Genomic DNA, 26,668 nt, shown 5'->3' with positions numbered 1-26,668 from the left:
GAGAATGCGGTGAGTTCGTGCACTGCTCAACATTTGTCCCTGACTTCCTTCCTCATGTCTTATTACTAAATACTAGCACATGGTGTACATGTCCTCCGTCTTTTTCATCTTTGAATACACTGATGAACGCTGTTTCCATGTGTGATTATTATGAATCCTGCTGTAGTGAGGTGATGGATACTGTTTCCATGAATGTGACGGCAGAGGTGTCCTTTTGGCAAATGGATTTAGTTTCCTCTGCCATGTACCTGGCTTGAGCACCTGATAGTTCTATTTTAACTTTGGGTGAATTTCCACACTGTTGTCTGCGGTAGCTCTATTAATGCACATTCCCACCTGTGCGGTTGAGTTCCCGTATTGTGCTTATCAGCCCTTGCTGTCCTTAGTCTTCTGTATTCGTCATTCTTACCGGGGTGGCGTGATGTGGGTGTGTAGATGACTGTGTTGACAAAATACAGTCTCCTCTATTATATTCGTAATCTCCAGTGTGCCATTCTAGAGGGCGGTTGGGAAGGATAATCCTTCTCTGTGGAATGAGTATAATGTACTCCTCTCTTTTGCATCTTGGATTGTGTTCTAAGGAGAGGGACCCTTTCAGGAAACTGCTCTCCATCTCCGGTTTCTTGTCTGTCTGTGAGGACCCAGGTAACTGTCCTAGGAAGATGAGAAGGAAGGAATCTGGGGCGGATTAGTAACTTATTGGGATCTCCCTTTCTGATGGTGGTCTATTAAAGCTGCCTGAGATTCCATACCGATAAAACACTAGTACTCTTTGGTAGGTGAGATAGATATCACGGAGGACCTCGTGGGCTAAAAGAGGGAGCATGGACAACACCGGTTTGGGGGCTGCTGATGGAGGTGCTACTTACAGTCTAACCTACATACACAGGCGGAACTGTCACATGGTTCCTGTGAATGAATGCAAAGGGCAAGCATTGCTGTGCTCGGAACTATAAACAAAATGCAGACTCTCCCTCCAGGACCCACGGTGTGGCTCTGTGGGTTTGTTTTTGCTGTTTGTTCCTTTTCCAGCCATACTCTTTCACTTTCACCACTCCTTCTGGACCCATAGAGCCAAAAACTGAGCTGAAATTCCAACAGCAGCAAGCTGCGAGTTTCTCCCTTTCCCAGCCAGCTTTCTGTGTGCCGAGCGAGAAGTGCCTGGCTTATGACCAGGTCTTCATCTTTGGGCTTTGTCGGAACTGAGGATGCCTAAGGCCATTCCTTCCGAGATGAGTCAGCAGTACTGTCTGCCAGTGTTCGGGCCATGGCTGGGTCCCTGACTGGGTCCCTGACATGAGTAGCCAAGCCCTCGTTACAAGGTGAAGCGGTACCAAGAAGGTCAGAAAGTCTTGTGATTTGGGTCAACATGGACACAAAGCAGCGGCGTGTAATTGTGCCCCACGCTTGGAGCCCATGGGACAAAGCTGTTGCTAGAACTTCTGCAGTGTGACCTCTAGAAGCTACCCCTCTGTCCCCCCTCCTACTCCTCCCCCGACCTCCAGGAAACCTGGCGGAGTGCTTTGATTCCTAAAATAGATACTGCAGAGCAATGTCTATGTTCTCTGTGTTATTCCAAATTTAAGTCTCATCTTCAGCCTCATACTTTTAAATTCCTATTTTGCACTGGTAGTACATTCTAATTCTAGTGTTTGAAGTTTGTATATTCTCTAATTGAAAATGCAATGCAGTCAGTGATATTTATTAAATTCCTTAATATTCAGATCACTGCTATGAAGCAGTTTCTGTTGATGAGGAATGTAAGGTATGAAAGCCACATATTTTAGCATATATCTGCATCTATAATATGTATTGTAAAAGCAAACCTCAGTTTGAATGATCAAAAATCCCAGCATTTGAACAACTTTGTAAGTTGGGAAAACATGATAAAATGACTTTATAGAGATGAATGCACATAAGAAAAATTTTTTGATGGAGCTGAAAAGTCAAGATGAAGAGATGACCGGCGGCTTCCATGGGATTGTGTTTTAGTAATTTCCCCCTTATAATTTACAAGATAGAAAGAAGTCATAACAGTGTATTCTTTTAATTGCTCAGCAAATGTCTGCTGACTTAAAAGCAAGTAGGAAAAGATGAATTAGAGAAGCCTGTTTATATTGCAGTTGGTATAATAGGCTGATGTAAACAACTGTAACCAATTTGGTAAGGCTGATTTCAAAGTTTGTCTGTCTGGGACCAGTGAGACGACCCAGCTTTTGAGTGAACTAGGTTCCCAGCGCCCACACTGGGTAGCTTACAACCATGCAGCACCCTTTTGTGAACTCTACAGTTCACACACTCACCTGCACACACCCTTACTGACAAACACATACATAATTAAAAAAACAGAAATTTGTTTTCCTATCCTTTGGTGTGATCTTCGGCAGAGAAGCTTGTCTTTGGGAAAATATGTGGTTTATCCAGCTATTAGTCATGGTAGAAGGAATTTGTGATCATTCAGAAATATGGATAGCACTCTTTATTCTTAATAATTTATTTCGTATTACCAAAATGTTATGAGTAAGATAATGTAGAGGTGCTTGTTCTTTTTTCTTAAAGAAGCTCTCTATATGTCATTCACACTTTCCCCGTTTTGATAGGAACTTTAAGCATTGCCAGGGATGCCCCTCAGTTGGTAGAGTGCGTACCCACCATGAAAGCACCCTGGTGTTCGCCACCTCGTAGGCTGTGTGTGGTGGCGCAGGCCCACGATGCCAGCATTGCAAGGTGGAAGCGGGGGAACAGTAGTTCAGAGACTTCCTCGATTATGTAATAAGTTCGAAGATAGCCTGGCTTACCGCCTTAAACCAACAGGCAAGTAAAGACGAGAACTGTTAGGCAGATACTCTTAAAACCATGGGATAACGTGGGGGTGGTAAGACAGTGCCCCTGACCTGATGTGGAGATCACCGGATCCTACCCTGGCGAAGAAAGGAAAGATGCACACAACTGAACTGGGCAGAACACATCCCAGAGAAGGTAGACATTTGAGATTAGAGAAAGCCACAAGGGAGTGGAAGTTGAAAAAGGAAGGACAATTTCCCGATGGCCTTATCTCTAGCTAGAATACCTTTCAAACTTGTTTTGCCTACAGTTGTGGTAAGAAATACAATTTTCCTCTTGACATTGTCTATACCTACATACACAAAGAGACATTGTCTATACCTACATACACAAAGAGAGAAAATTCAACATAATGCTCACAGATCACACCTTCTCACAGTCTGAAGGAAATATTTTATTTTTATCATTTTCTTTTTGAAATGCTTTAAATTTAAATAGAATTATATAACGTTTTCTCCTTCCTTTCTTCTCTCTAGCCCCTCCAAGCTATCCTCCTCCTTTCCATGTCCCCTCAAATTGATATCCTCATTTTCTTTATTGTTGTTACATACGCACACACGCATATACGCATATGTGTGTATGCACATTTATGAACAAGTATTTGCAAATATAACTTGCCAAGTTAGTATTTGTGTGTATGTATTTTCAAGGCAGACCACTCTGCAGTGGACACCTAACAAGGGGGGGGGAGGCTCATCCTTCAAAGAGGCTAATTTGTCCTTTCCCAACAAGTTGCTAGCCGCCTGTAGTTCTTTGTCTAGGGGTGGTCTATGCTAACGTGTCCGTTGAGTTTGTTCTGACCTTGATCATGCAGAAATTTCCCAGGGAGAGTCTTTTGCAGCACACTTCCTGGTACTCTGGCGCTTAAAATTGTTCTCCTTCCATGATTTTCCTTGAGCAGTTGATGGAGGCGTTGTGATGTAGGTACGTCCATTTGTGCTGGTTTCTCCACCATCTCTTGATCTTTGCAGCGTGTGCAGTTGTGGTTTTCTGTGCTGGTCCATTTGCTGGAAAGAGAGGCTTCTTGATGTGGGTGGCAGCCACACTTATCTATGGGTACAAGGGAAAGATTTAGAATTCAGTAAGGAATTATGCTAGTCTAACGAAACGGTGACAGTAGATTCTTTCCTAAGTTCATGACCTTACTAGCCCTTGAAAGCTGGCTAGGTTTCTTTCCAGTGTCGGGCATGATTTTTCTCCTGCTGAGTGGGCGTGAAGCCGGTTAGACACTGTCGGTTGCCACCGAGATGTGAGTTCCCCTTGTTGCACCTTTGTGGATATCTTGCCTTGCTGGTAATCACTATGGTTCATACTTGTTGCGGCTGTGTAGAACTGTTTAATTGCTTTGCCTCCCTTGGCTTTGTAATAGTACTTTTGGAGCCGAAACTAGACCTTAGGAAAGAGGCTTCCAGGTCAGATCAAGCTCAGGTCATCTGAGCCCTGTGTCCTAAGTGTGCAGTTATTTTTAGCAGCTGAGGTCTCCAACTCCTGAGAGGCAACCAACAGCTACATCAATAGTCTACATTGTTTATGGAATCCCTTGTACTGCCCTGACCAACCGTTCAAAACAAAGATTCTCCTGCCTGATAGTGGGATATTTAAAATACTTTCTGGTGTTTCAACCACACACACTCGTTGAGTTTGAGCAAGGTAAATTTATGATCTTCTAAGGATCTTGATCTGCATTTGATGCATATATATACTCACCATATGTAGAGAGGCCCTATCATATCTACATGAGACATGCAAAGGGACCCTGCGTATTTTTCAGTGGGACTACAGGAAGGTGAGAAATAATTCAACGATGAAGTCATCTTTGCCACTGAGAAGCAGCATGACATAGTGCATAGATTTTGAGACTAATGGAGCTCTCTAACACTTCAACAAGTTACTGAATGTTTCTGTGTCTCAGTTTTCAGTGTTTAAAATGGAACCAATAAAGCAACTAATGAGGATAAATTGTTAGGGTGCATCTGTTTAAATAGTGGCTCTCAGTCTTGGTTGTGTGTGTGTGTGTTTGAATCACAAAAGGAGCTTTAAGAAACCTTGACCCAGGCTGAATTTGGGGCTGGGACAGTGGCTTCGGGTTTTTTCCCCCTGGTTCACATAGTCTGTAAAAGCTTGATTGTAATATCTACACTGCAATGCGTATTGTGTGGTAGCCATTTAACATGTCTAGTTGTCTTGGAAAAAACACCACCAACATGTGTAGTTCACCTTTCTTAGGCTGTGTACCAGGTGAAGAAGATATATTTGCTTTGTATTTGTCATTCTGTCAAATAATGGATTTTTATATGGTTTCCATAAAAGAAAACATCGCTTAGTGGTATGGAAAGTGCCGACTTGAACAATTCAGAGCTAAGATATCAATGGCATTGCTTAAATTATGTAATTGGCTATGCTAATGTTTATAGAATATACTTAAGACTTAAATATTTTAGATTAGAATTTAAACCTTAAATACTGTCTCATAGAGTAGGTACAATACCAGTTTGACACAAGTAAATCCTTCAAATACATAACTATGCTGATATTAGCAAGAATATATTGATATTATATGGTGGAGCATATGTGATACTTGTATATGGTAGTTGGGTTGACTTGTAAAATTTGTGAGAAGTACTGAGGCCATAATTGAATGTGATGGATATTGTTGTAATATCAGCAAGAGTGTCTGCTCTTGGGTCTTACATTGCTGTCACTGTAATTAGATTATCACCCCTGACAATGTGGGACCATTACTGAAGAACTGTAAGTCTAGAGAAATGCCTAGTCCTTTTCCTTTTTAGCCTTTTTTAAAGGATGCAATTAAGTTCACTCAATAGCAGTAGAAATGCATTCTCTCTGTTCATAGAGAAGGGGGACCATTTTTTGAATCTAGTCTTACAACAAAGGACCATTTTTTTTCCAGAGATCTCCAAGTTGATAAACTCAAGCAGGAAATAACCAAGCAAACTGAATCTTAGAATCTGTGAGCAGTATCTGGGTTATAGCTCACAGAGACTGACATGTATTGTCAGTATAATTGTCTACAGTCTTATGCACCCCTTCTAATTTTCAAATTATCCCTTTGATGTTGTGGAACCATATGGGTCGCTTGTATTTAAAAGTTGAGATAGAGCACGTATTGCACATAGATTATGGACAACATTGCCAGAGGCTCAGTGACTTAATTAAATTGACAACAAAACATCTCATAGATGTTAATAAAATTATACATTCCTTTTGGGGCGGCGGTTCAATACAGGGTTTCTCTTTGTAATAGCCCTGGCTGTCCTGGAACTCACTCTGTAGACCAGGATGGCTTCTAACTTACAGAGATCTGCCTGCCTCTGCATCCCTAGTGCTGGGATTAAAGGTGGGCATCACCATCACCCAGCTAAAATCATCATGTGTGTGTGACTGATAAAATAGACTTGAATTTATTCATGGCCCCTCCCATCAACTTAATTTGCTTTTTCCTCTTGCAGACCCCCGTTTCTCTGTGAAAAGTTAACTACACTCTTCCAAAGAACTTTCACACATGAGAATGTATGATATGAATCTGTTACTATTGTTATTTTTTTATTAAGGAGTTTGAACATGTTAGATCAATGCTAATGTAAAAGAAGCCTTGCAGGTCTTGGTCATGCCAGTACAACTGTACGTTCTTTTTAAAGGTGTCATGTCTTGAGACCAACTTTACTGGTCTGTGGGGTTGGACAGGGTGCGGAAGACAATGAATATTAATAATTCAATGTGGGTGTCAGCCGTGGCAGGGACTGTGAATTTAGAGTGTAATAGGGATGCGTCTGGCCTGTAGCAGGAGGAAGTTTTTGTTTGTTTGGGGTTTTTTGTTTGTTTGTTTGTTTGTAGAGAGCTGATGTTAGAATTGGGCCCTATAAAACCCAGGATGGCTTTTATGACATACTTACTCTCATCTCCATCCCTTGTAAGCCGAAGGAGAAAGTGTCCACTGAATCACCCTTTTGGTAGAGGACATAGAGAATGTAGAGATTAAGGCTGTGGATAATAAAGTAAAATTATTGGCTTGCACGTGGCAAGGTGCCAGTCTTACTGCCTGCAGTGTGTATTGTCACGTTTATCTGCAGATCAGAAATGGCAGCAGCGCGAGATGCAGAGGGGGTTAAATTTTATTACACAGCCTGTGCAGACACTCAACACAGTGCTCATACTCATCCATCTCATTCAGCAAATACCTGTCTGCCACCTAGCATGTTCCGGGTGCTGTTCTGGATATTTGGAATGTGCGAGCAGAAGCAAACACAGTCCTCGTGTCTGTAAGTTTATAGTACACTGGAGAGGGCTAGAATTAGGCTTGAAAGGGACCGAAGGAATGATATCAGAATGTGAGTTCTACCTGATCGTATGAGCTAGGGACAGGAGGGCCTGCCTTCTGGATGGGAGTAAAGGGATCTGCAAAGCCTGTACATGTTGGGAGAGACGGTGAGAGGGAGTTGTGTCTCAGGGTCTCACTGGAGAGATGGGAGGGAAGCAGGGAGTTGGAGCCGATGGATGTTCCACCTGGGAGGGCAGCCTTCGGAAATGGGATGCCAGAGGCATTCATATCGAGGCATTTGTTGTAGAACCAGAAGGAAGTCACCGAGTTCCTGCTTCTCTGCATCTTGTGGTAAGCCAATAGGGCCGCCGTTCAGATCACAACACCTGGATATGACCTGGGAGGCACAGATCAAAACTGGTCTTTGCCGGACTCCTACTCTGTGGAACCCTGACAGTGTGGCTGACCTCCATGGGCCATGGAGCCGCATACCTATGTCATACGTGCCTGTCTGAGGGAACCTGGAAGTGCCAGTTTTGGAGAGGCTGAAGGAAAAGCCTGTAAGAGCTAGGGAAACGTCACATTCAGATGCTGCCCTGTGCCATCGAGGACAGAAGCAGAGCAGGGCCAGCAGGTAGGGGGTCGAACAGTGCTTAGATTGGAGACCACTGAGTAGATGGAAATACTTCTGAATAGTCCAAGTGAGAGCTGATGACAGCTAGGATTAGCGGTGGAAACTACTCATAGAGATCTCAGAGTATGGCGGTGGGATTCTTAAGTGTTGGGGCAGAGGAAAGTGTCACAGTCAGAGGAAAGTGTCACGGTCATGGACTGGTTCTTGAGGCTGAGTTTGCAGTGGCATCGAGAGTATCCAGATGGAAATGCCTGGTAGGTATGTCACATTCAATTGACCATAGCTGTAGGAGCAGGACCATCAATAAGAGAAATATTAGTTATCTATGTGATCATCATTGGTTTACTTTCCTGGACCTTAAGGTCCACCTCAGCTTTCTCCATGGTTACGGGATCCTCTGCGGCTTCCCCGGCACAGAGAACTGACTTTTCACATCCCTGCGCCACTCTTCAAGTGGCATAACGACGTGCTTTTCCTCTTCCACCATGGTCTCACGTCTCCTTTGTCGATCGTCTTCAATCTCCTGACCCGAAACACGACCCACCCGGGTTTTGAAATTGTCTCCCTCTGCTCCTGCATCATCCATGACCACTGTAAAATTCTTTCTCACTTCCCCCAACTCCTTGGAGATCATCATGTATATATATATATATATATATATATATATATATATATATATATAATTTTTAAATTTAAATTAGAAACATGGTTGGTTCACAAGTCAGTTCCAGGTCCCTCTCCCTTTCCCTCCCCTCCTCCCGTGCCCTATCCCCAATTCCCCCATTATCCCCTCATTTCCTCAGGGATGGTGAGGCCCTCCATGGGGGTGTCCATAGTCTGTCATTTCATCCAGGGCAGGGCCTAGACCCTCCCCCAAGAGTTCAGGGTGAGAGTGCATCTCTCATTGTTGGATGGGAGTCCAAAGTCCATTTGTATACCCGGAATAAAGATCCTCTTTTCTTATCTAGTTAAATCATAGTAATCTGAATTTTTGTGTTGCTGTGTCAAAATAGTCATGATCTCTACTCTTTAAAGTAAGATGATTTCCTCCTGGTCTCTCTCTATCTTTAAAGATCTCAAGTGTCTGTCTACGCGATGCTCTTGGAGAGGTAAGGAAGAAGTCCCCAATGTGTAGCTTCAGCAATAGTGTGAGCATACCTGTGTTCCTTTTATTCCCCCTATGCCCATATTCTCCTGTCTGTGATGACAGCCTGTCACATCAAGTAAAAACTTTCCATCCAGAATATGCAAAGAATTCATGAGACTCACCCAAGAAAATTCCATTAAAAATGGGCCTAAGCCTTTAGCAGACTGTTTACCAGGGAAGAGTCACTCAGAATCAGCATGCACAGGGGGATTAGCTGTGTTATTAAGGAGTCACCAGACACAGCATGGATGAGATAAAACTCCACAGTTCTCCGATGGCCAGATTCTGAAACACTTGACACTATAGAAATGTTGGTATGTACAGCAACAGGAATGCTCACTGGTTGCTGACATCAAGGAATGGAAAAAAAAATGATCCAAACACACTTTAAGAGTCTTTGTGTAGGAATTGGTTTCCTTGAAGTAGACCATGTCTTTCATACCTAACCCTCTCTTGAATAAACCGTTAATCTATTAATCTACCAGTTGCACGGATTGTTCATCCATTTATGAGGGTAGAGGTCTAATCTTTTTCAAGTATTTCATTTCTAGAATCTCATAATGAGGGCTATGTTTGGGCCAACGCTGAGCCAATGTCGTGGGTGCCCTGCTCATTGTCCCCAGTGTCTTAGCACCTCAGCGCATTCCTGTTGAGCCTTTCTTTACCTGAGGGTGCTCAAGGCACTCCTGAAGGCCTTGGGACTGGGGGCTCTTTGCTGTTCCTGGCCTTTTCTGTGCGTCCCCTTTTCTCTACTGTCCAAGATCAGGGTGTGGTGTGAGTTAATTCCTGCACCGCTCCCACAGTAACTTTCAACTAATGGCTGATGGTGGGTGCACCAAGTCTGAAACCATTTACTTTATGCTTATTGTCAGTGTTTCCTAGGGGACTAAGCTCTAGCTGCTCACAGCAGAGCAGCCTCAGGACACACCCTTTGTGGTCGCCTTTATTCCTTCCGGGTCTCCCTTCTCTTTTATGCTTAACAGTATCTCCTGTGACTTCCCCATACTGCTGCTATTTGAACCCTTGCTTCTGAGGAGCATGAACCAAGACTAGCAACAGGTTAAGAAGAGTCATGTCTCATGTCTTCAAAGGGTCTTTCTTCCTCCTCCTCTTCCTCCTCCTCCTCCTCCTTCTTCTCCTCCTCCTCTTCTTCCTCCTCCTTCTCCTCCTCCTCCTCTTTCTCCTTCCTCCTCCTCCTTTCCGTCCTCTTCTTACTCCTCTTCCTCCCTTTTCTCCCTTTCTCTTCCTCTGAATACTAACTATGTATCTAACTCGGGACCTTGTGAACAGTAGGTAAGATCTCTACTACTGAGCTGTATCCCTGATCGCACCATAGTTTTTGTAAAACTTGTAAATGTCTTAATTTCCACTTACTTCCTGGTGATTTCTCAAACCTGACATGGGAAGTAAAACTCAAGTCAGAACCTAAAAATTCAAACCACTTCCACGTTGATTTTTTGCTTTCTTTCTCTTCATCTATAATGGGGGAAAGTCTTTTAAATGAATTTGGTACGTAGTGAATTCAGTATGTATGCACACTCCTCCTTTGCTCTGACTGTGGTGTGGATAGCCCTCTGTACAGATATAACTTGCATTTGCAGCTTCACCTTTAGTTATTTTTACACGATGATCTCAGGCTTGGCTTGAATACCTGGAATCTGGGATCAGCCTGTTTACATTTTGATTTACTCTGGAAGTGTTAACCTCAGAGGTGGCTTAGCAAATATTTCAAGGACTGAAGTAAACACAGAAGGCTGTGACTCATAATCAAAATCCTTTTGTACTACTTAGGAATCAGTCTTCTGGAAAAAGCCAAATTTGTTCACTATTAAAAAAGGCCTTTATTGATACAGTTTATCACAATCCATCCTGGCATATGATTCATGATTCGTTTCATATTGTTGTAACATAGGTGGGTAGAAATGGCATATTTACTCAGAATTAGTAAATCAAAGTAAATATTAAGCTTCACAATTCAATCATCTATCCATAGAAAAATAAATGTTATTTCATTTCATATGAAATATGAGTCATTCATTGCCTCACTCAAATAATTATATCTTCTCAAACTAGTGAATGCTTTTCATAGTCCATTTTAATACATATAATAACCAATTGTTTACAATATTAATATTTGAGTACATTTGAATTATTTTCAGTTTGCTCCTTTACTTTTATATTTTAATTACTTTATTAATTTTTAACGTGTATGAGTGTTTAACCTACATGCATGTATATATACAGCATGTGTGTAGTGTCCATAGAGGACAGAAGAGGGCATTGGAATTTTGGAACTGGAGTTACAGGTGCTTATGAGCTGTCATGGGAACAGAACCTGGGTCCTCTGCAAGAGCAGCCAGTGATCTTAACTGCTGAGTCAACTCTCTGGCCCCCAGTTTGGTATGCTCCAACACTGTAGATGGTTTTCTTAGGACTAACTTCTGAAAGTGGAATCCATATACATGCCGTAATAGAGGCATTTCCAATGCTTTGTGGTTGCTTTCCAGAATCTTTGCTACTGATGGTCTAGATACCATAAACTACCTGCAGGTGAATTAACACCTTAAATTGCTTGCAGTTTGTTTCAGTAATATAACCAAGGAACTGCTAATATTGGATATTGTCAAGTGATGTTTCTGTGCTCAAGTTGAGAAAATAGAAACAATAAAATTGAATAGAAGCATTTTGCAACTGCTAAATGCACTTGATCAATTAAAATTACTTGGTCCTCTTCTAGAGGACTCTGATTGGATTCCCAGCTCTCACATGTCAGCTCACAACCATAGACAGAAGTTTATACCCCACTTAGTCCCGCAGCCATTTAGTCCTAAATAAACACACAGAGGCTAATATCAGTTATAAACTGTCTGGCCGATGGCTTAGGCTTCTTACTGGCTAGCTCTCTCTTAATTATTAACCCATAACTATTAATCTGTGTATTTTTGATACATTGTGAAGATGTGTGTATAGTCAAAGAAAATTTATCCTTCATATTTCTTTTTCATATTTTGTAAGCGTGAATGGTCTTCTGAGGGTAAAAACTTGGTTTACCCTTGCAAGTTTAAGACCTTATTAAGGTCTTTAAGAAGAATAAGCAACATCGACAAAGGCTAAAGGGGAGGGCTTCCTTTAAACCACTTTGATGCTCATTACTAATGTTCTTTCTACAACTTATCACCTCATTTGGCCAAGGAGGATCCCATTTGACAATTGTATGGACTAAGTTTATGAAGTCCTATTTTTCATTGGCAACCTAAGATTAGGCCTGCATGGGAAGATGGCAACCTGTAAATAAGATGAGTCAGTCCCTGGCCCCAGTGTTGTAAGAATCAAAAGAGATGGTAACATACAAGGCTTGTATCCTAGCTGTTTGTGATGGTTAGTAGTGACTGTCGACTTGACAGGATCTATAGTCACTTAGGACACAATGCTCCAGGCTTGCTGTGAAGGATTATCTAAATTAGATTACTTGAGGTTCAAAACCCGCTTCAGATGTGGGCACCACCATTCCATGGGAGAGTTAGCTCAGCGCTGGCACTCATCATTAACAGTTTCCTGACTTGTAGATGCAGTGTGACCAGCCAGCTGTAAATTCCGGCCGCTAGAACTCTCTCATCATGATGGACTGCACCCTCAGACAAGGAACCAAAATCAATTCTTTCTTCCTCAATTTGCTTTTGTTGGGCGTTTTGTCACAGCAATGAGACAAGTAGCTAGTGCAGTCTCTCAGAGTCTTCCACAATATAGTATAAATACATTTATGTGTGTGTATGCATATGTGTATGTATTAACACTTGAAATAAAATCTGTTTTTGCTCAGAATTCAGCCTTTTCATAACATTATCTACTAAGAAGTAAATAGATTGTACCTCTGGTTAGCTAGAGTAACTTTGGCACTGAAAACATTAAGTGCAGGCAGTTTGTACTGGTTGCACTATGCTTAAGGTACTTATTTTCCTGGCAAGTGAGTGAGGAACAGAGGCTGTGTGGATAATGAGGGGAGGAAAGATGTCAGGGAGCTCATTTGGGGATCAGGAGAGATGAGAGTTGCTACTCATGACTCATTTTTATCTGGCCAATACCAATGTGACCTGGGATCTGAGCTACGGGCAGCTGTGGGATTGACCTTCACATTGCCCATTGGGGTTGTTATTGTTGCAGTCGAGCCCAAAGCGTGATGATCTTTTGTATTTGCTTCAAGCCCAGTCAGCATCCTTCAGCACCAATGGTGCTGGTTGTCATGACTCCCTCCCAGAGGCCTGCGTCACTGATTGGCCCATGCCCCTGGAGAATGGTGCTGTAGGGACTGCAGTAGGATAATGCCAGCTTCACCTCTTACCCCAGGCTCAGTAATTGCCTTTAAAAGCTTCTCCCTTGTATGCTACAGGCCATGTTTCGAATACTGAAGCATTAGGTTTAGATGGTTTTGTGCAATTTTGTTGTCTTCTTTTTTTTTAATCAAGAAGAATTGCTAACAATATTTTCTCTTGTGTCCAGTTTTAACCAGAATTTTAAAGTTGTATTTTGAGGGAGCAGTGAGTTAGAAGCCATATCTTGATTGTGAATGACTGGCTTTCATTTTTAATTTTCTCTCCAGAATCAGCATTGTTAGGATTTCAAAACTGGAAGGGTTCTGAGTCACAGTCCTTCAGACCTGAGGGCCCGGGTACATGGTACAGCTGTTGGTGTTAGACTGGATGTGGAGAGGGTTTCGGGTCTGTCAGGCTCCTGCCTGAGCTACTGCAGTGTGGATACTGTTCCTGTGCAGCCACAGATCTTTGGTCTTGAGCTAACCTTGTCTAGGTCAGGATGCTCGAAGGCCCAGGCCTGAGGTGTGACATGAGTCACACTGTTCTAACCTGGAGGATCTTGCACAGCATCTGTATTCTCCAGGGGATTGTGATACTGGATACAGAAGAATGAGAGCCTCAGGGCTTTAAGGAGGTGTTGCTGTCGTTAATGTTTCACACTAGAAATAGTGATAGCCTGTAAGCTGTTATTTTCCAGACAAGATCAGATTTCATTGCAAGGCACAACATTATCTCGTTTTCTCGGGAATAACAAAGCTTTTGCAGTTTCAACTATGCACAAGTGGTTTTAAAAATCTTTCCTTTTATATTATACACGTATGGACAGTTCTTACTTTGCATCACTTCCATGCATAAAAGATAAACTGTTTAGGACATTTCCTTAAATGTGTTCCCATTGGAGGACAGATTCTTTAAGTGGTTCAGCCCTCATGTTGTATGGGTTGGGTATGAGGAGTGGATGGTACAGCCCAGGGGTGATGGTACATGCATAGAATCCCAGCATGTGGGAGTATTGCCAGTCTGAGAACAGCTGCATAGTGGGAGGGTCTCCTAAAAGAAAGAAGGAAGCATGGGAGGAAGGGGAGGAGGGAGACAGGCAAGGGAAAGGGAGCTAGTTTGCATTTTGGGGTATTTCTGTGGTGTTCTTGTTCTGTACCGGAATGGGTTTTTCTCTGTAGTGACTGATGTCAACGCTGCTGATCTTGCTGAATGTGAATTGATGATGATGATGATGTCAGGATGTCCCCCTTGCTGATTGTGATTACAAAATGCATCATAGTTTTAGAGAGAGGGGAGAGAACACACGCTGACTTGAGGAGGAGTTTCCTCGTGTGACTGTGGAGACTGGGCAGTCCAAACTTTGCTGGCAGACTTGGGATGCAGAGGAGGAATAACGCTGAGAGTGAATGCACACCCAGCTGAGAGGCAGAGCTTGAATGCACCCCAGCTGAGGCACAGGTAGTTACCTTTCCGGGGAGCCGCAATCTGCTTTCTCTTTTGCACACTTACATTGTGGAGAGTAAGTGCCTGGAGATTTAGACGTTAATTGCACCTACAAAGTACCTCTGCAGCAACATGAAAGCTGACATTTGAACAAGTATGTGGATATTGCGACCTCTCTCAGGGAGATGCATATGACTAAGGATTCCAAACAGGTTGCCTTTATTTGTGGTCTTGAAAATGAGACTGCAAATCTTGGTCTGTTACTCATGTTATTGCTGAGGAGTTTGATCATTCCTGAGCAATTTTTACATTTTTATCATTGATTGCCTTCTTAAGAGTAGGCGAAATTTAAGTCAGGTCTACTGATCAGAAGGAATTAGAAGGGCTTGAACTTTTTTTTTTTACACCACTCCAACAATTTCTGCACCAGCCTTACCCCAGCACATGTTGTAGGCAGTACAAATGGTAGGTCAAAGGGTTTGTGGTGAGGTTGGTGTTGCAAACTCCCAACTAGTATTCTTGGTTACAAGAGATGGCCAGGGACACCCTCATAGACTGCTGGGTTTCCATTGCAGTGGTGGAGGGTATTATGCCTTGTAGAATGATTGAGGACGTATTGATACAGAGCATAGTGCCAAGTTCTGTGAAGAGTGCAGGATGTCTGCATTTGACTCCAAGAGGTATTGTGACTCAGAGATTCAAAGGCAGTGTCCAAATAACCAAACAGAGAACAGTAATGTTCTGGGGGCATTTAAAATTACACACTAAGTGTGTATTGTTATAAGATTCATCTTTCCAATTATCAGCACAGTCTTTTCCGCCCAATGGATTTAGTGAAAATTTATAAATGAAGTTCTTTGAAAATAGCATCTGAAAGGCTGTAGAGGTGACTAAGTAGTTAAAGGTGTGTATTGATCTTGTAGAGGGCCAAAGTTCAATTTCTAGTACGTGGATCAGTCAGCTCAAGACCACCCATATTTCCAGCTCAGTAAAATCGTATGATCTCTTCTGGCCTCCATTGGCACAATGGTGTGTGCAAACACATGTGCATACATATATGAATAAAAATGAAATAAAAAATAGTATTTGAGTATAAGTTCCAGATCAAGACAGGAATAGATGTGAGTGACAATGCATCAACTAAAAGTGTCCTAAACGCTTCACATTGTTTTCTGGTGAGGCTTATTTAATGGGTGATTTGGGCAACTGGATTTTTTTTTAAATGGTAAATTCCAACCCCACTTGTTGATCTGATATTATGCTAAATTTGTATTACTGGTATGCATGCTATGAATATATGGTTGCATCTGGTTATGTAGCTGTGTAGTGTTGATTGCCATTCTTGAACATACTCAGGATTGATATGAATAGCCAATGCCATGGACTTTAAATGAAGTTTTATTTTTAAGATGTTTCAAGCTAGCTAACTTCTCCAAAAGAGAGCTGTATGTGAACATGATGAAATAGAAGCCATGCATTTTACTTGCTAGAGCACCTAGTATGCTGGTGAGCATTTGTCTTAGTCAGGGTTACTGTTGTCATGAGGACACACTATGCCCAAAAGCAAGTTGAGGAGGAAGGGTTTATTTGGCCTGCACTTCAGTCATGGAAGGGATTCAGGACAGGAACCCAAACAGGACAGGAATCTGGAAGCAGAAGCTGATGCAGAGGCCACAGAGGGGTGCTGCTTACTGACTTGCTCCACAGGGTTTGCTCAGCTTCATTTCTTAGAGAATCACCCAGATCAGGCTAGGAGTGGCCCCGCCCACAATTGGCTCAGACCTCCTCCACCAATCACTAATTAAGAAAATACTTTACTGGCTTGCCTAGAGCCCGATCGCACAGAGACATTTTCTCAATCAAGGTTACCTCCATTCTAACGGCTGTAGCTTCTGTCAACTTGTCATAAAACTAATTGTCACATCAATAAAAATGTTTAGTATTAAAATATAAGGAACTCAGAGGGGGCAATAAACTTTTGAACAGATTGTTGATATGATGCCTTACGTGGCCTATTATTACAGTACAATATCAATTGACTGTGTGTACCAGGGAACGAAGTGGTCAGGGAAGGAAACCATTGAGAAAATAAATGCTCATGACTTGAGAGTATCTACGGAGGCCATATTATTGTGGCCTGACAAGCTTTGGGCTCCAGTTCTACTCTGCATTCCATCCCTGCTTACTCTGGAGGATAAAAATAGCCCTTTCACTTCATGTGTCTATAAAAGGACTTGTTCTATGGCCAAGATTGTAGTGCTAGAAAGAGTGGCTATAGTAAGATTTATTTATGTGTGTTTTATGTGCATGAGTGTTGGCCTGTGTGTGTACATAAGAGCATATGTGTGTGCAGTGCCCACAGAGGTCAGAAGAGGTCATGGGAGCCCTTGGAACTAGAGTTGCAGACTCTGTGAGCTGCTCTGTGGATGCTGGGAATCAAACCCAGGTCCTCTGGAAGAGCAGCCAGCGTTCTTAACCACTGAGCTATCTCTCCAGCCCTTAGAGAATTTTTAAAGATTGAGAACTACTTATTTTTAAAATGAGCTAATCTTATTAAAATATATTTGAATTTAATCAGTCTTCTTAGCAGGTGGTCTGATAGGTAAAGATGACTACTTCTCTCCTCAAATGTTGCCATTTAGTGGTCCAGAAACACACTACTTGGTATTTCTTGCTTAAAATCTTACTTACACACATGCTTAACTCATGGAATCCCACAAACCATTTGTGAGGACTGGGGACTTTTTCAGTTGAACTTCCCAAATTTTGAGTGATTCTCTCATTACAAGTTAATTTTACGTGACACCATTTCATTTAGAAGTGTTTGGAAATGGTGGAAGAGTTATCTGACTTTTTAGCTGTTAGTAAAATCCAAACTTTCTAATATTAAATCCAAAAATCTTCTAGAAAGGAATATTTCTCCAGCATGGTAGATTAAATCACATTCAGACGTCACTTGGGAGCCAGCATCTCCTGGAGACAAAGGAAGGAAAGAAAACCCATTGTTTATCTCAAGGGGCAGCATTTTAGGCAAGGGGTTTTGAATCACTTCTTTTTATTTACAAACAAAAGAAAGAAATATAACCTGAGAGCTATTTAGAACACAATATTATATTCTTGGAAAATATGTCCAAAGGGTCTTTTGACTCTTTTTAAGCATTTAAAATGTTATGAAGTAGCTTTGCTTTCTGTCACTTTAATAAGTGCTACTTGATTTGAACTTCATTTGATTACACACCTGGTGAATGAGATTTGTGTTTTCTTGTTGTGTCATATAGTAGAAGTATAAATATTAATAAGGGACGATGCCTTCAAGGTATGCTGCGTTAACAGTGCCTACAGGTTTTTTGTTTTTGTTTTTTTCATGTCACTCCACAGACCTTTGTGGGTATTGCATTTGGGTGATATCATTCAGTCATAAACATTGAGCAGATACCAAGTAAGCTATGGAAATCTGAAAAGCAGATAATAGTAAATCATTGGAGCTACTTTTTTTGTTTTTTGTTTTTTTCAAGATAGGGTTTCTCTGAGGCTTTCGAGACAGTCCTGGAACTAGCTCTTGTAGACCAGGCTGGTCTCACAGAGATCCACCTGCATCTGCCTCCCAAGTGCTGGGATTAAAGGCGTGCACCACCAATGCCCGGCTTATCGGAGTTACTCTTGCCCAAGGTCACTGTTAGTTCTGTGACCAGTATGAATAAATAGTTCTTTGTTTCTTTGGTTTACTCACACTTGGCTCCTACCAGCTTTTTAGAAGTGTCTGATCAAATGGTTCTTTCAGGTCTACAACATTCTACATTGCCAGCTCTTTAGGTTTGGGATAGCAGCCGGGAAATGGGACACAAACGTTCTTATGTTTAGGAAGCAAGTAGCTTCTCCAAACTCTTTGAGCTTGGACACACAATGAAGACAGTCAATACACTATTGTTAGGGGAACAGTTAGGGTGATGTCATCTGTTGTTTGCCAGTTGTGCAGCTGTATACAGTGTCACTTTTTGGCAGAAATAGAGAAATCGGATGGGCTAGACTGTGGAAGGACTCTTCTCTCTGTGTGTTTTAAAGATTTATTTTATTTTATGCGTATGACTGTTTTGCTTGCATGTATGTGTATGTCAGCGCATCACATGTGTGCAGTACCTGTAGGGACCAAAAGGTTGCATTAGATCCTCTTGGATCTAGAATTAGAGACAGCTGAGTGCAGCTATGTGGGTTTTGAAAACCAAACCCGAGTCCTATGCAAGTGCAGTAAGCAGTTTAATCACAGAACCATTCCTCTGGCCCCATACTGTGTTTAATTAAAGGCGTGTTCTATACAAAGTAGAGGTGTTTCTTATCTTACCTTCTTCAATTATGAATTTTATTCATTTGTTGTGGTCCTTATTCATCCACATTTCCCTGCAAATAAATGCTAACTCCTGGGATTGGATTTTCCTTCTGCAGATTTTTTTTTGCAGCACAAATCCAGCTCCTTCCCAATTCTCTAAGCCAGGCATTTCGAAGTCTTTAGGGATCACTGTCTTTCTCTTTATGCATATGTGATTCTGCCTGTCATTGTCCCTGTCATGGACCTTCAAAATGTCTCCCTCACACTGTCTCCCCTGCTTCCTTTACACAGTGGTGTACTCTATGGGACCTTCAGTGGTTTTACGTTGCCATTGAAGTAAGATCTTGCCTAAACATCAAGGGTGATTTCCAATGTGGTACTTCTTAAGGAAAGGGAATGAACTGGAAGTAGATGAGTCACACAAAGGTTCAAATTTGGGATAACAGCCCAAGAATATATATGGGATATTATTTACATAGTTAAATCATACACATTATATAGACTCACGTATTGCATAGAAACTGATGCATAAGAAAAAATGTATTAAGAACAGCATGGGAAGGGTAAACGCCAAGTCTGATAGCTCCTGAGAGGAACAAAAACAGAAGCCAACAGCTGAGTGAGCACCCAAGCTCCTCCACACACCTGAGCTCCTCCACACACCTGAGCTCCTCCACACACCTGAGCTCCTCCACACACCTGAGCTTCTCCACACACTGAGCTTCTCCATACACTGAGCTCCTCCACACACTGAGCTCCTCCACACACTGAGCTTCTCCACACACCTGAGCTTCTCCACACACCTGAGCTTCTCCACACACTGAGCTTCTCCACACACCTGAGCTTCTCCACACACCTGAGCTTCTCCACACACTGAGCTCCTCCACACACACTGAGCTCCTCCACACACTGAGCTTCTCCACACACTGAGCTTCTCCACACACCTGAGCTTCTCCACACACTGAGCTTCTCCACACACCTGAGCTTCTCCACACACTGAGCTTCTCCACACACCTGAGCTTCTCCACACACTGAGCTTCTCCACACACCTGAGCTTCTCCACACACTGAGCTTCTCCACACACCTGAGCTTCTCCACACACTGAGCTCCTCCACACACACTGAGCTCCTCCACACACCTGAGCTTCTCCACACACTGAGCTTCTCCACACACCTGAGCTTCTCCACACACCTGAGCTTCTCCACACACTGAGCTCCTCCACACACACTGAGCTCCTCCACACACTGAGCTCCTGCACACACTGAGCTCCTCCACACACTGAGCTCCTCCACACACCTGAGCTCCTCCACACACCTGAGCTCCACACAGTGAGCTCCACACACCTGAGCTTCTCCACACACTGAGCTACTCCACATACCTGAGCTACTCCACATACTAAAGATGTTATAATTAACATTATCATGAGTTAATGTGCATTTGTCATGGTTCAGCCTTTTGAAGCTGAAATGAAAGTCCCCTAATACATTAACTTGATCAAAAAGGGTCACACACTGTATGAAGCTTTGTGTAGGAGAGAAACCTTTATGGCCCACTCACCTCCTTCATCATACTACACCAGGGACCGAGTTTCTCCAAACCGTAGCACCCATTAACTTAGCAGCAGTGTCTACTGAGCACTGCCAGGCTCTGTCTCTGGGAGTGAAATGCTGAACAAGACTGAAGGGAGCCGCCTTCTTTGGGGAAGTCACCTTCTAGATGGATGGTTTTGATGAGATGCATATAAAGATCCCCACCGTAGGCCAGAGGAGGGAGGAATGACTCACTCCCACGTGAGCAAAGGCTGAAGTAGCTGTTTGTCTAGGTTTTAGGTAGAGGTTTGAGAAGAGTGGGGAGGAGTTCCAGGACTCTGATGTTTAGACTGTTTTGTTTTCTGTGAGTAACTGTTGACTTAAAGTATTTCCTAGGTAAAATAAACCAGGCCTCCAGCCTTTGGAGGGTGGATCACAGTAGCTTGCCTGCTTGGTGCTGTGGATGTGCTTTCTCAAATTTCTTGCCTAAAATAAAGTGATTTAATTAGAACTGGGGGGATTCAATCAAGTTTGTCAGGCACTTCCGCCAAATCATAAACGCTTCAAGTTCCTGTGTGGCTACTGCAACACTTTTTATTCCACACTTCAAAGTTGTTTGTTTCATAACTTAAGTTCAGAAATTGACAGATCTGTTTTAGGAGCCTGATGTACTCCTAAAAGCAGTTTCCAAACTCTTACTGACTTTGTCACCGACTTCTAATGGGATGGTGAGGTGTTACTGTAAAGGGACCTTTGCTTACTCCAGTAACAAGGTGTTGGTCTCCTTCCTGAGTATCAGAGAGCTTCTAAACAGAACTGAACTGACCTCCGGGCCGTTCCTTTCTTCCTTCTGAGTGGTGACCTCACCCATTTCCAGCTGGAATTGGGAGCTGGGAGACCAGTTTAGAGATGTTTACTGTGAGTTCCCTGTTCGGATGGAAGCACTGCGAATTTCCAGAAGGACCAAATTAGCCTTGCAAGCTCCTTATGTCTGTGTAGCATTAGTGTGGTGTCTAAAAATAGAGCTGGAGGATGAGATGCCCACTTAGGCAGAACTGAATCGAAACGCTTGTTTTTCAATTTTAAATCATAGTTTCTATATCTAGAAGTTGTGGGAAAATGAACTGAAGTTCAAAGCTTGCTAATAGGGTTACTTGCTTTGACTACTTTAAGCTTCGCCTGACCACTGTAGGTCTCTCATAAATAATACTTTTTACTGATTTTTTATAGTGAATCATACTGGAGACATATTTGCATCAAAGTGATACCAGAGAATAAATAAGGCTGTCAATGTCCTCTAATGATATTTTATTGTTAATAATGAATATTAGGGATGATGGCTGAGTGGGTCAACTTTACTACAGCAGGATTTCTGAAAAACCCAATAATCTGGTGAAAGTCCCCATGTCATCCCTTAGTTTAACGTAGTAGTTTTGGTGTCTTTTCCCATTATGATTAGAGATGTTTTACAAGAGCTCAAAGAAGAGAGAAATCAAAGAGTTGATAGCATGGACTTGTCAGTGTAGTCAGGGCATGGATGCCTTAATTCTTCCACAGACACTGCAGGCGCCCACAGAGCACACTGAGGGTCCTATCAGGTTTGTGACTGAATCAAGATAGTTCATTCCTTAAGGGGACATTGTGTCCCTCTATGCGTTTAAATAAGATCCTACCTAATTTGTGCCATCCAAACTTATTCCTGTATCTTAAGGCGTGGTTCAGTCTCTGCTTTAGGAAGCCATTCCTCCCTACCCCTGTGAAAATGAATCATTGCCTACATTCATTGTGCCAGCAACCCCCAACCCTCGGTGCGATTTCACTGCTTCATGTTAAATGCGTTGTCGCAGCAACTGGTGAAGTATTGCATTGACGATTGCATGGGTTCCTGGCTCAGGGACTTTGTCTTTGACACACATCATTACAACCTCCATTTTACCTCTTACCTTTTAAGCAGAGAAAATTATTTTCCCTTTCTGAGCTCAGTGAACTTTTCTGTAACACAGGAATAAAAAAAAAAAACCTCCCTCTCAGGCTTGATTAAATGCTCTCCTTTTACTATAAATCTTAAGATTATCAGTGTTCAATGGACAGCAATGAATTTTGTTATTATTTTAGTTTTGTGTGTAATTTACATAGTTAAGGGCCTGTGGATTAAACCAAACCAAAACTCTCTGTTTAGACTGTGCTTTCAGATTAGAAAGCACAATTTGGCATTTCTATATGAGTTAATAATTGATTAATGCATACTGTTTTGGCTAACAAACATACTGTTTGTTGTTATGTGGTTTCTCACAAGAATGACATTAGCATACCATGAAGTTGTGTCTAAAATAACTTTGTTTTCAAACCTCTCCAGGTAGCTTCCTAGCCCAAAACTTGTGTCGTGAAATCTGAGATTTTGACCCAGATACTATGATAGGAACTTCTTAGATGAACGTGGGACTTCCAGATTTACTGAGAACTTGGTACTGTACGCACGGTTCTTGCTCGTTTGGCGTAGGTGACCATGCCGTCTCTGCCTCAAGAAGGGGGTAAGTGGATTGTCTTAACCATACTACAGGCTATGAATGCATTTAGAATACATGATATACACGCTTTGGAAGGGTCACCGTTTGTAGTTTCTCCTTGCTGGGGCAGCATAAATGTTTCTGGTCACATTGTTTCTATTTTAGTGACAACCGTTTTTATTTCTTTTTTAAGTCATTCAGGGATCCTCTCCCCTGGATCTGAATACAGAGTTGCCTTATCAATGCACAACGAAAAGGAAAGTCAGAAAAAAGAAAAAGAAGGGAGTCATTACAGCCAATGTTTCTGGGACAAAGTTTGAAATTGGTGAGTTTCTTCATAGTCCTGCACTCTTCGTGGTTGTGGGAAAAGCTGCCTTGGCGTGGCAAACAATGTAGGGTTTGCAGAGATGATTATCTTTTATGTAATGGATTTCTAAATTGCTTCTGTAAAACCCACTGACAGGTTAGAAGAATTCTTTTCCTATGCGGTGGAGGATGATCTGCTTTAAAAGGTGCTAATTGATTTCTAAATTTTCAGTTCAAACAAAAAAATGCATTCAATTAGCTTAGCTGAAAAAAAAGGGTAGGTCTATACCTAACATTGGATTTTTTTTCTGTAATGTTCAACATTATCAGCTATCTGAGCTTTGAATTCATCATTAAAAAAAGGTCCCTACCTGTCTGATCTTCTGAAGACTGGTGAATAAAGAGGGGATCTTTTCAACCATTCTTATGTAATCTGAAAGCATCTGGCCTCACTGGAATGTGAGTACTGGAAGACCCAAGACTTAGGTAGCAGCTGAGCTAACTCAACCACTGCCAGCTCTCCTTGTCTCCTCATCAGGGTCTCACCAGTGATGCTCAGAGGGTGTGTCTCCATCACGAGTAGAGTAGTCATTCTGCCCTGCTGCTGTTTCTGCTATTGGCCTATTAGAGGAATCCCGCAGGACGTAATGCTACTTGTTCCTGCTTTCCATATGTGTCCAAATGGCACAGTAGCATCGAAGCCCTGAGGGGCGGGGCTTCCTGTGATGGCATGATCTGTGACACCGGAGAGTGGCTCTTTCCTCCAGTCTTGTGTGTGTGTACGTAATGACACAAGATATCAGTATAACTCCAAGCTTCATTCCACTGAAATTCGGTAAGCAGCTCTTTGATCTCACTTAGATGGTCCCATGACTTCTTCAGGTGTTCCTGTATCCCAGGCATCACTGTCAATAAAGCCAGTCCTTCCAGCAAATAGCCACGAGCCCTCAGGGTTTGAGGCCAACCGTTCCTGATTACCAGTTTTGCACCTGAGCTGAGTCGGCCACAGTTCACGTCACCTCTCATTTATTAGTGGAATGAACAAAGCGTTAGGAAGGATCACTGAAGCAAAGCCATCTGTACACACTGTTTTCTTAGGTCTCAGAACTCACCAGAACCCAAAGCTTATCCCCACTGCATGGCTCATCTTAATTTTAAACTCGAGATTTGTCGAAACAAAAATGCCAATATGTTAATCACGGCATCTTGTAGCAAGAGATCTAACTATTGCGCCCATGGCGCTGACCACACCCATTTAGGCTTGGTCACAGGTGCGTACAGGAGGGGAGGATCTAGGTTGGCTGGAGGAGGGGCGCTCTCTGGCCGGGGCGGAGGACAACCTGGGAGGACCCTTGGAGCTGGTACCCGGGGCAGCCATTCGGCTCTTACGTGAGTGTTCTCTCTCCTAATAAACCGTCTAACCCGCACAGGGTCTAGCGACTCTTGATGGCCACGTGCCACAGCGTCTAGGTTAAGGAGGACCAATATGCTTTCTAGTACAAGCGTGAATATTTTCATCAGGATCTCAGGGTTGGGAGCAGTAGGGAGCCATTCTCAATTCCTGCTGTGATCTGGCTTCCCTGTAACGGGAACTGGGAAGGTAAAGGCACAGTAGATCCGATGGTCAAGGATTTTTTACCTTTCCAATTTTATACCTAGTTCCAGGTCATGGAAAAGCTGAGACAGTGAATGTCCGTCTGTAGCTATCTGTGAGTTTTCATGGTGCTAGCCAAAGTCACTTTCTAAGCCACTTTCAATAAGCGCTGCGTTTCTGGTAAATCTGAGAGGACTATAACTAAGGATTTTTGGTGCAGTCTAATTCAGTTCCCGGCTATTGTGGAGAATAATCTGGCCTTAGATAAAACTGCTGCCACTAATTGTGAGCTTATGTTGTAAGTAGTGGTTACTTTGCTAATAGACTGCTGTGGGTATATGTACACACTTCCGCAATGAGTGTCTTTAAAGGGTTCTAACTCGCGTTTATTTTAATCATTTCCTTTCAGTTCGTTTAGTGATAGATGAAATGGGATATATGAAAACTCCAGATGAAGATGAATCGAGTAACCTTATATGGTGTGATGCTGCCGTTCAGCAGGAGAAGATCACAGAGCTGCAGAACTACCAGGTGGGAATTAGTCACCAGCAGGTACTGTCCCGGGGCATGGTGTGTGTGTGTGTGTGTGTGTGTGTGTGTGTGTGTGTGTGTGAGTGTGTGTTTCTGTATGTGTGAGTGTGTGTCTGTGTGTGAGTGTGTGTCTGTGTGTGAGTGTGTGTCTGTGTGTGAATGTGTTTGTGTGTGTTTCTGTGTGTGTGAGTGTGTGTGTATGTGTGTCTTTGTGTATGTGTGTGTGAGTGTGTGTGAGTGTATGTGTGCGTGTCTGTGTGTGTGAGTACGTGTGTCTGTGTGTGAATGTGAGTGAGTTTGTGAGTGTGAGTGTGTCTGTGAGTGTGTGTGAGTGTGTGTGAGTGTGTGTCTGTGTGTGAATGTGTTTGTGTGTGTGTTTCTGTGTGTGTGTATGTGTGTCTTTGTGTATGTGTGTGTGAGTGTGTGTGTGAGTGTATGTGTGCATGTCTGTGTGTGTGAGTCCGTGTGTCTGTGTGTGAATGTGAGTGAGTTTGTGAGTGTGAGTGTATGTGAGTGTGTCTGTGAGTGTGTGTGAGTGTGTGTCTGTGAGTGTGTGTGAGTGTGTGTCTGTGGTTACACTAGTTCCATCCTGATTTTCTTTTTTTTTCTTATTTATTTTTAAATTTAAATTTAAATTAGAAACAAGGTTGCTTCACAAGTCAGTTCCAGGTCCCTCTCCGTTTCCCTCCCCTACCCCCGTGCCCTCCCCCAACCCCCAAATATCCCCTCATTTCCCCAGGGGGTGTCCATAGTCTGTCATTTCATCCAGGGCAGGGCCTAGACCCTCCTCCAAGAATTCAGGGTGAGAGTGCATCTCACATTGTTGGATGGGAGTCCAAAGTCCATGTGTATACCCGGGATAAACACTGATCTATTACCCAAGGCTCAATAGATTACCTAGGCCTCCTCACTGACACCCCCATTCAGGGGGTCTTGATCAGTCAGTCCCATGCTGGATTCCCAGGCTGATGCCTGGGATTCAAGAGCTAACCCTTGTCAGGTCAGCTGTTTCTGGGGGTTAACCCAGCCCAGTCTTAATCCCTTTGGTCATCAGTCCTCTCTCTCTGTCACTGGCTTTCTTGATTTACTGATTTTCTTTACGTATCGTCTTCATCTGTTGACATGTTGGATTTCAGTTCTGAGTTACATGGCCTGTCTTGTTGCTAGCTGGTTGTGCTGCCTTTTCCTACGAAGGCTGCATCATGTTCACACTTAACCTT

At 42.7% G+C, this 26,668-nt stretch overlaps 1 protein-coding gene across 2 annotated transcripts in view; it reads left to right on the top strand.

Annotated features, from left to right (window-relative positions):
• Ttll7 (tubulin tyrosine ligase like 7) overlaps positions 1–26,668 on the top strand; it is a 119,724-nt gene that overhangs the window by 15,193 nt on the left and 77,863 nt on the right. For both annotated transcript variants that reach the window (XM_040751615.1, XM_040751616.1), the window contains exons 2-4: positions 22,867–23,041; positions 23,211–23,342; positions 25,327–25,448. In XM_040751615.1, the coding sequence (XP_040607549.1) occupies positions 23,017–23,041; positions 23,211–23,342; positions 25,327–25,448 (279 nt within the window). In that variant the 5' untranslated portion in view covers positions 22,867–23,016. The remainder of the gene's footprint in view (positions 1–22,866; positions 23,042–23,210; positions 23,343–25,326; positions 25,449–26,668) is intronic.

The sequence above is a fragment of the Mesocricetus auratus genome, unplaced genomic scaffold, assembly GCF_017639785.1.
Source record: "Mesocricetus auratus isolate SY011 unplaced genomic scaffold, BCM_Maur_2.0 Super-Scaffold_100009, whole genome shotgun sequence".
Lineage (NCBI taxonomy): Eukaryota > Metazoa > Chordata > Mammalia > Rodentia > Cricetidae > Mesocricetus > Mesocricetus auratus.
Note: the sequence above shows the minus strand (reverse complement) of the source record. Positions and strands in the feature narration are given on the sequence as shown.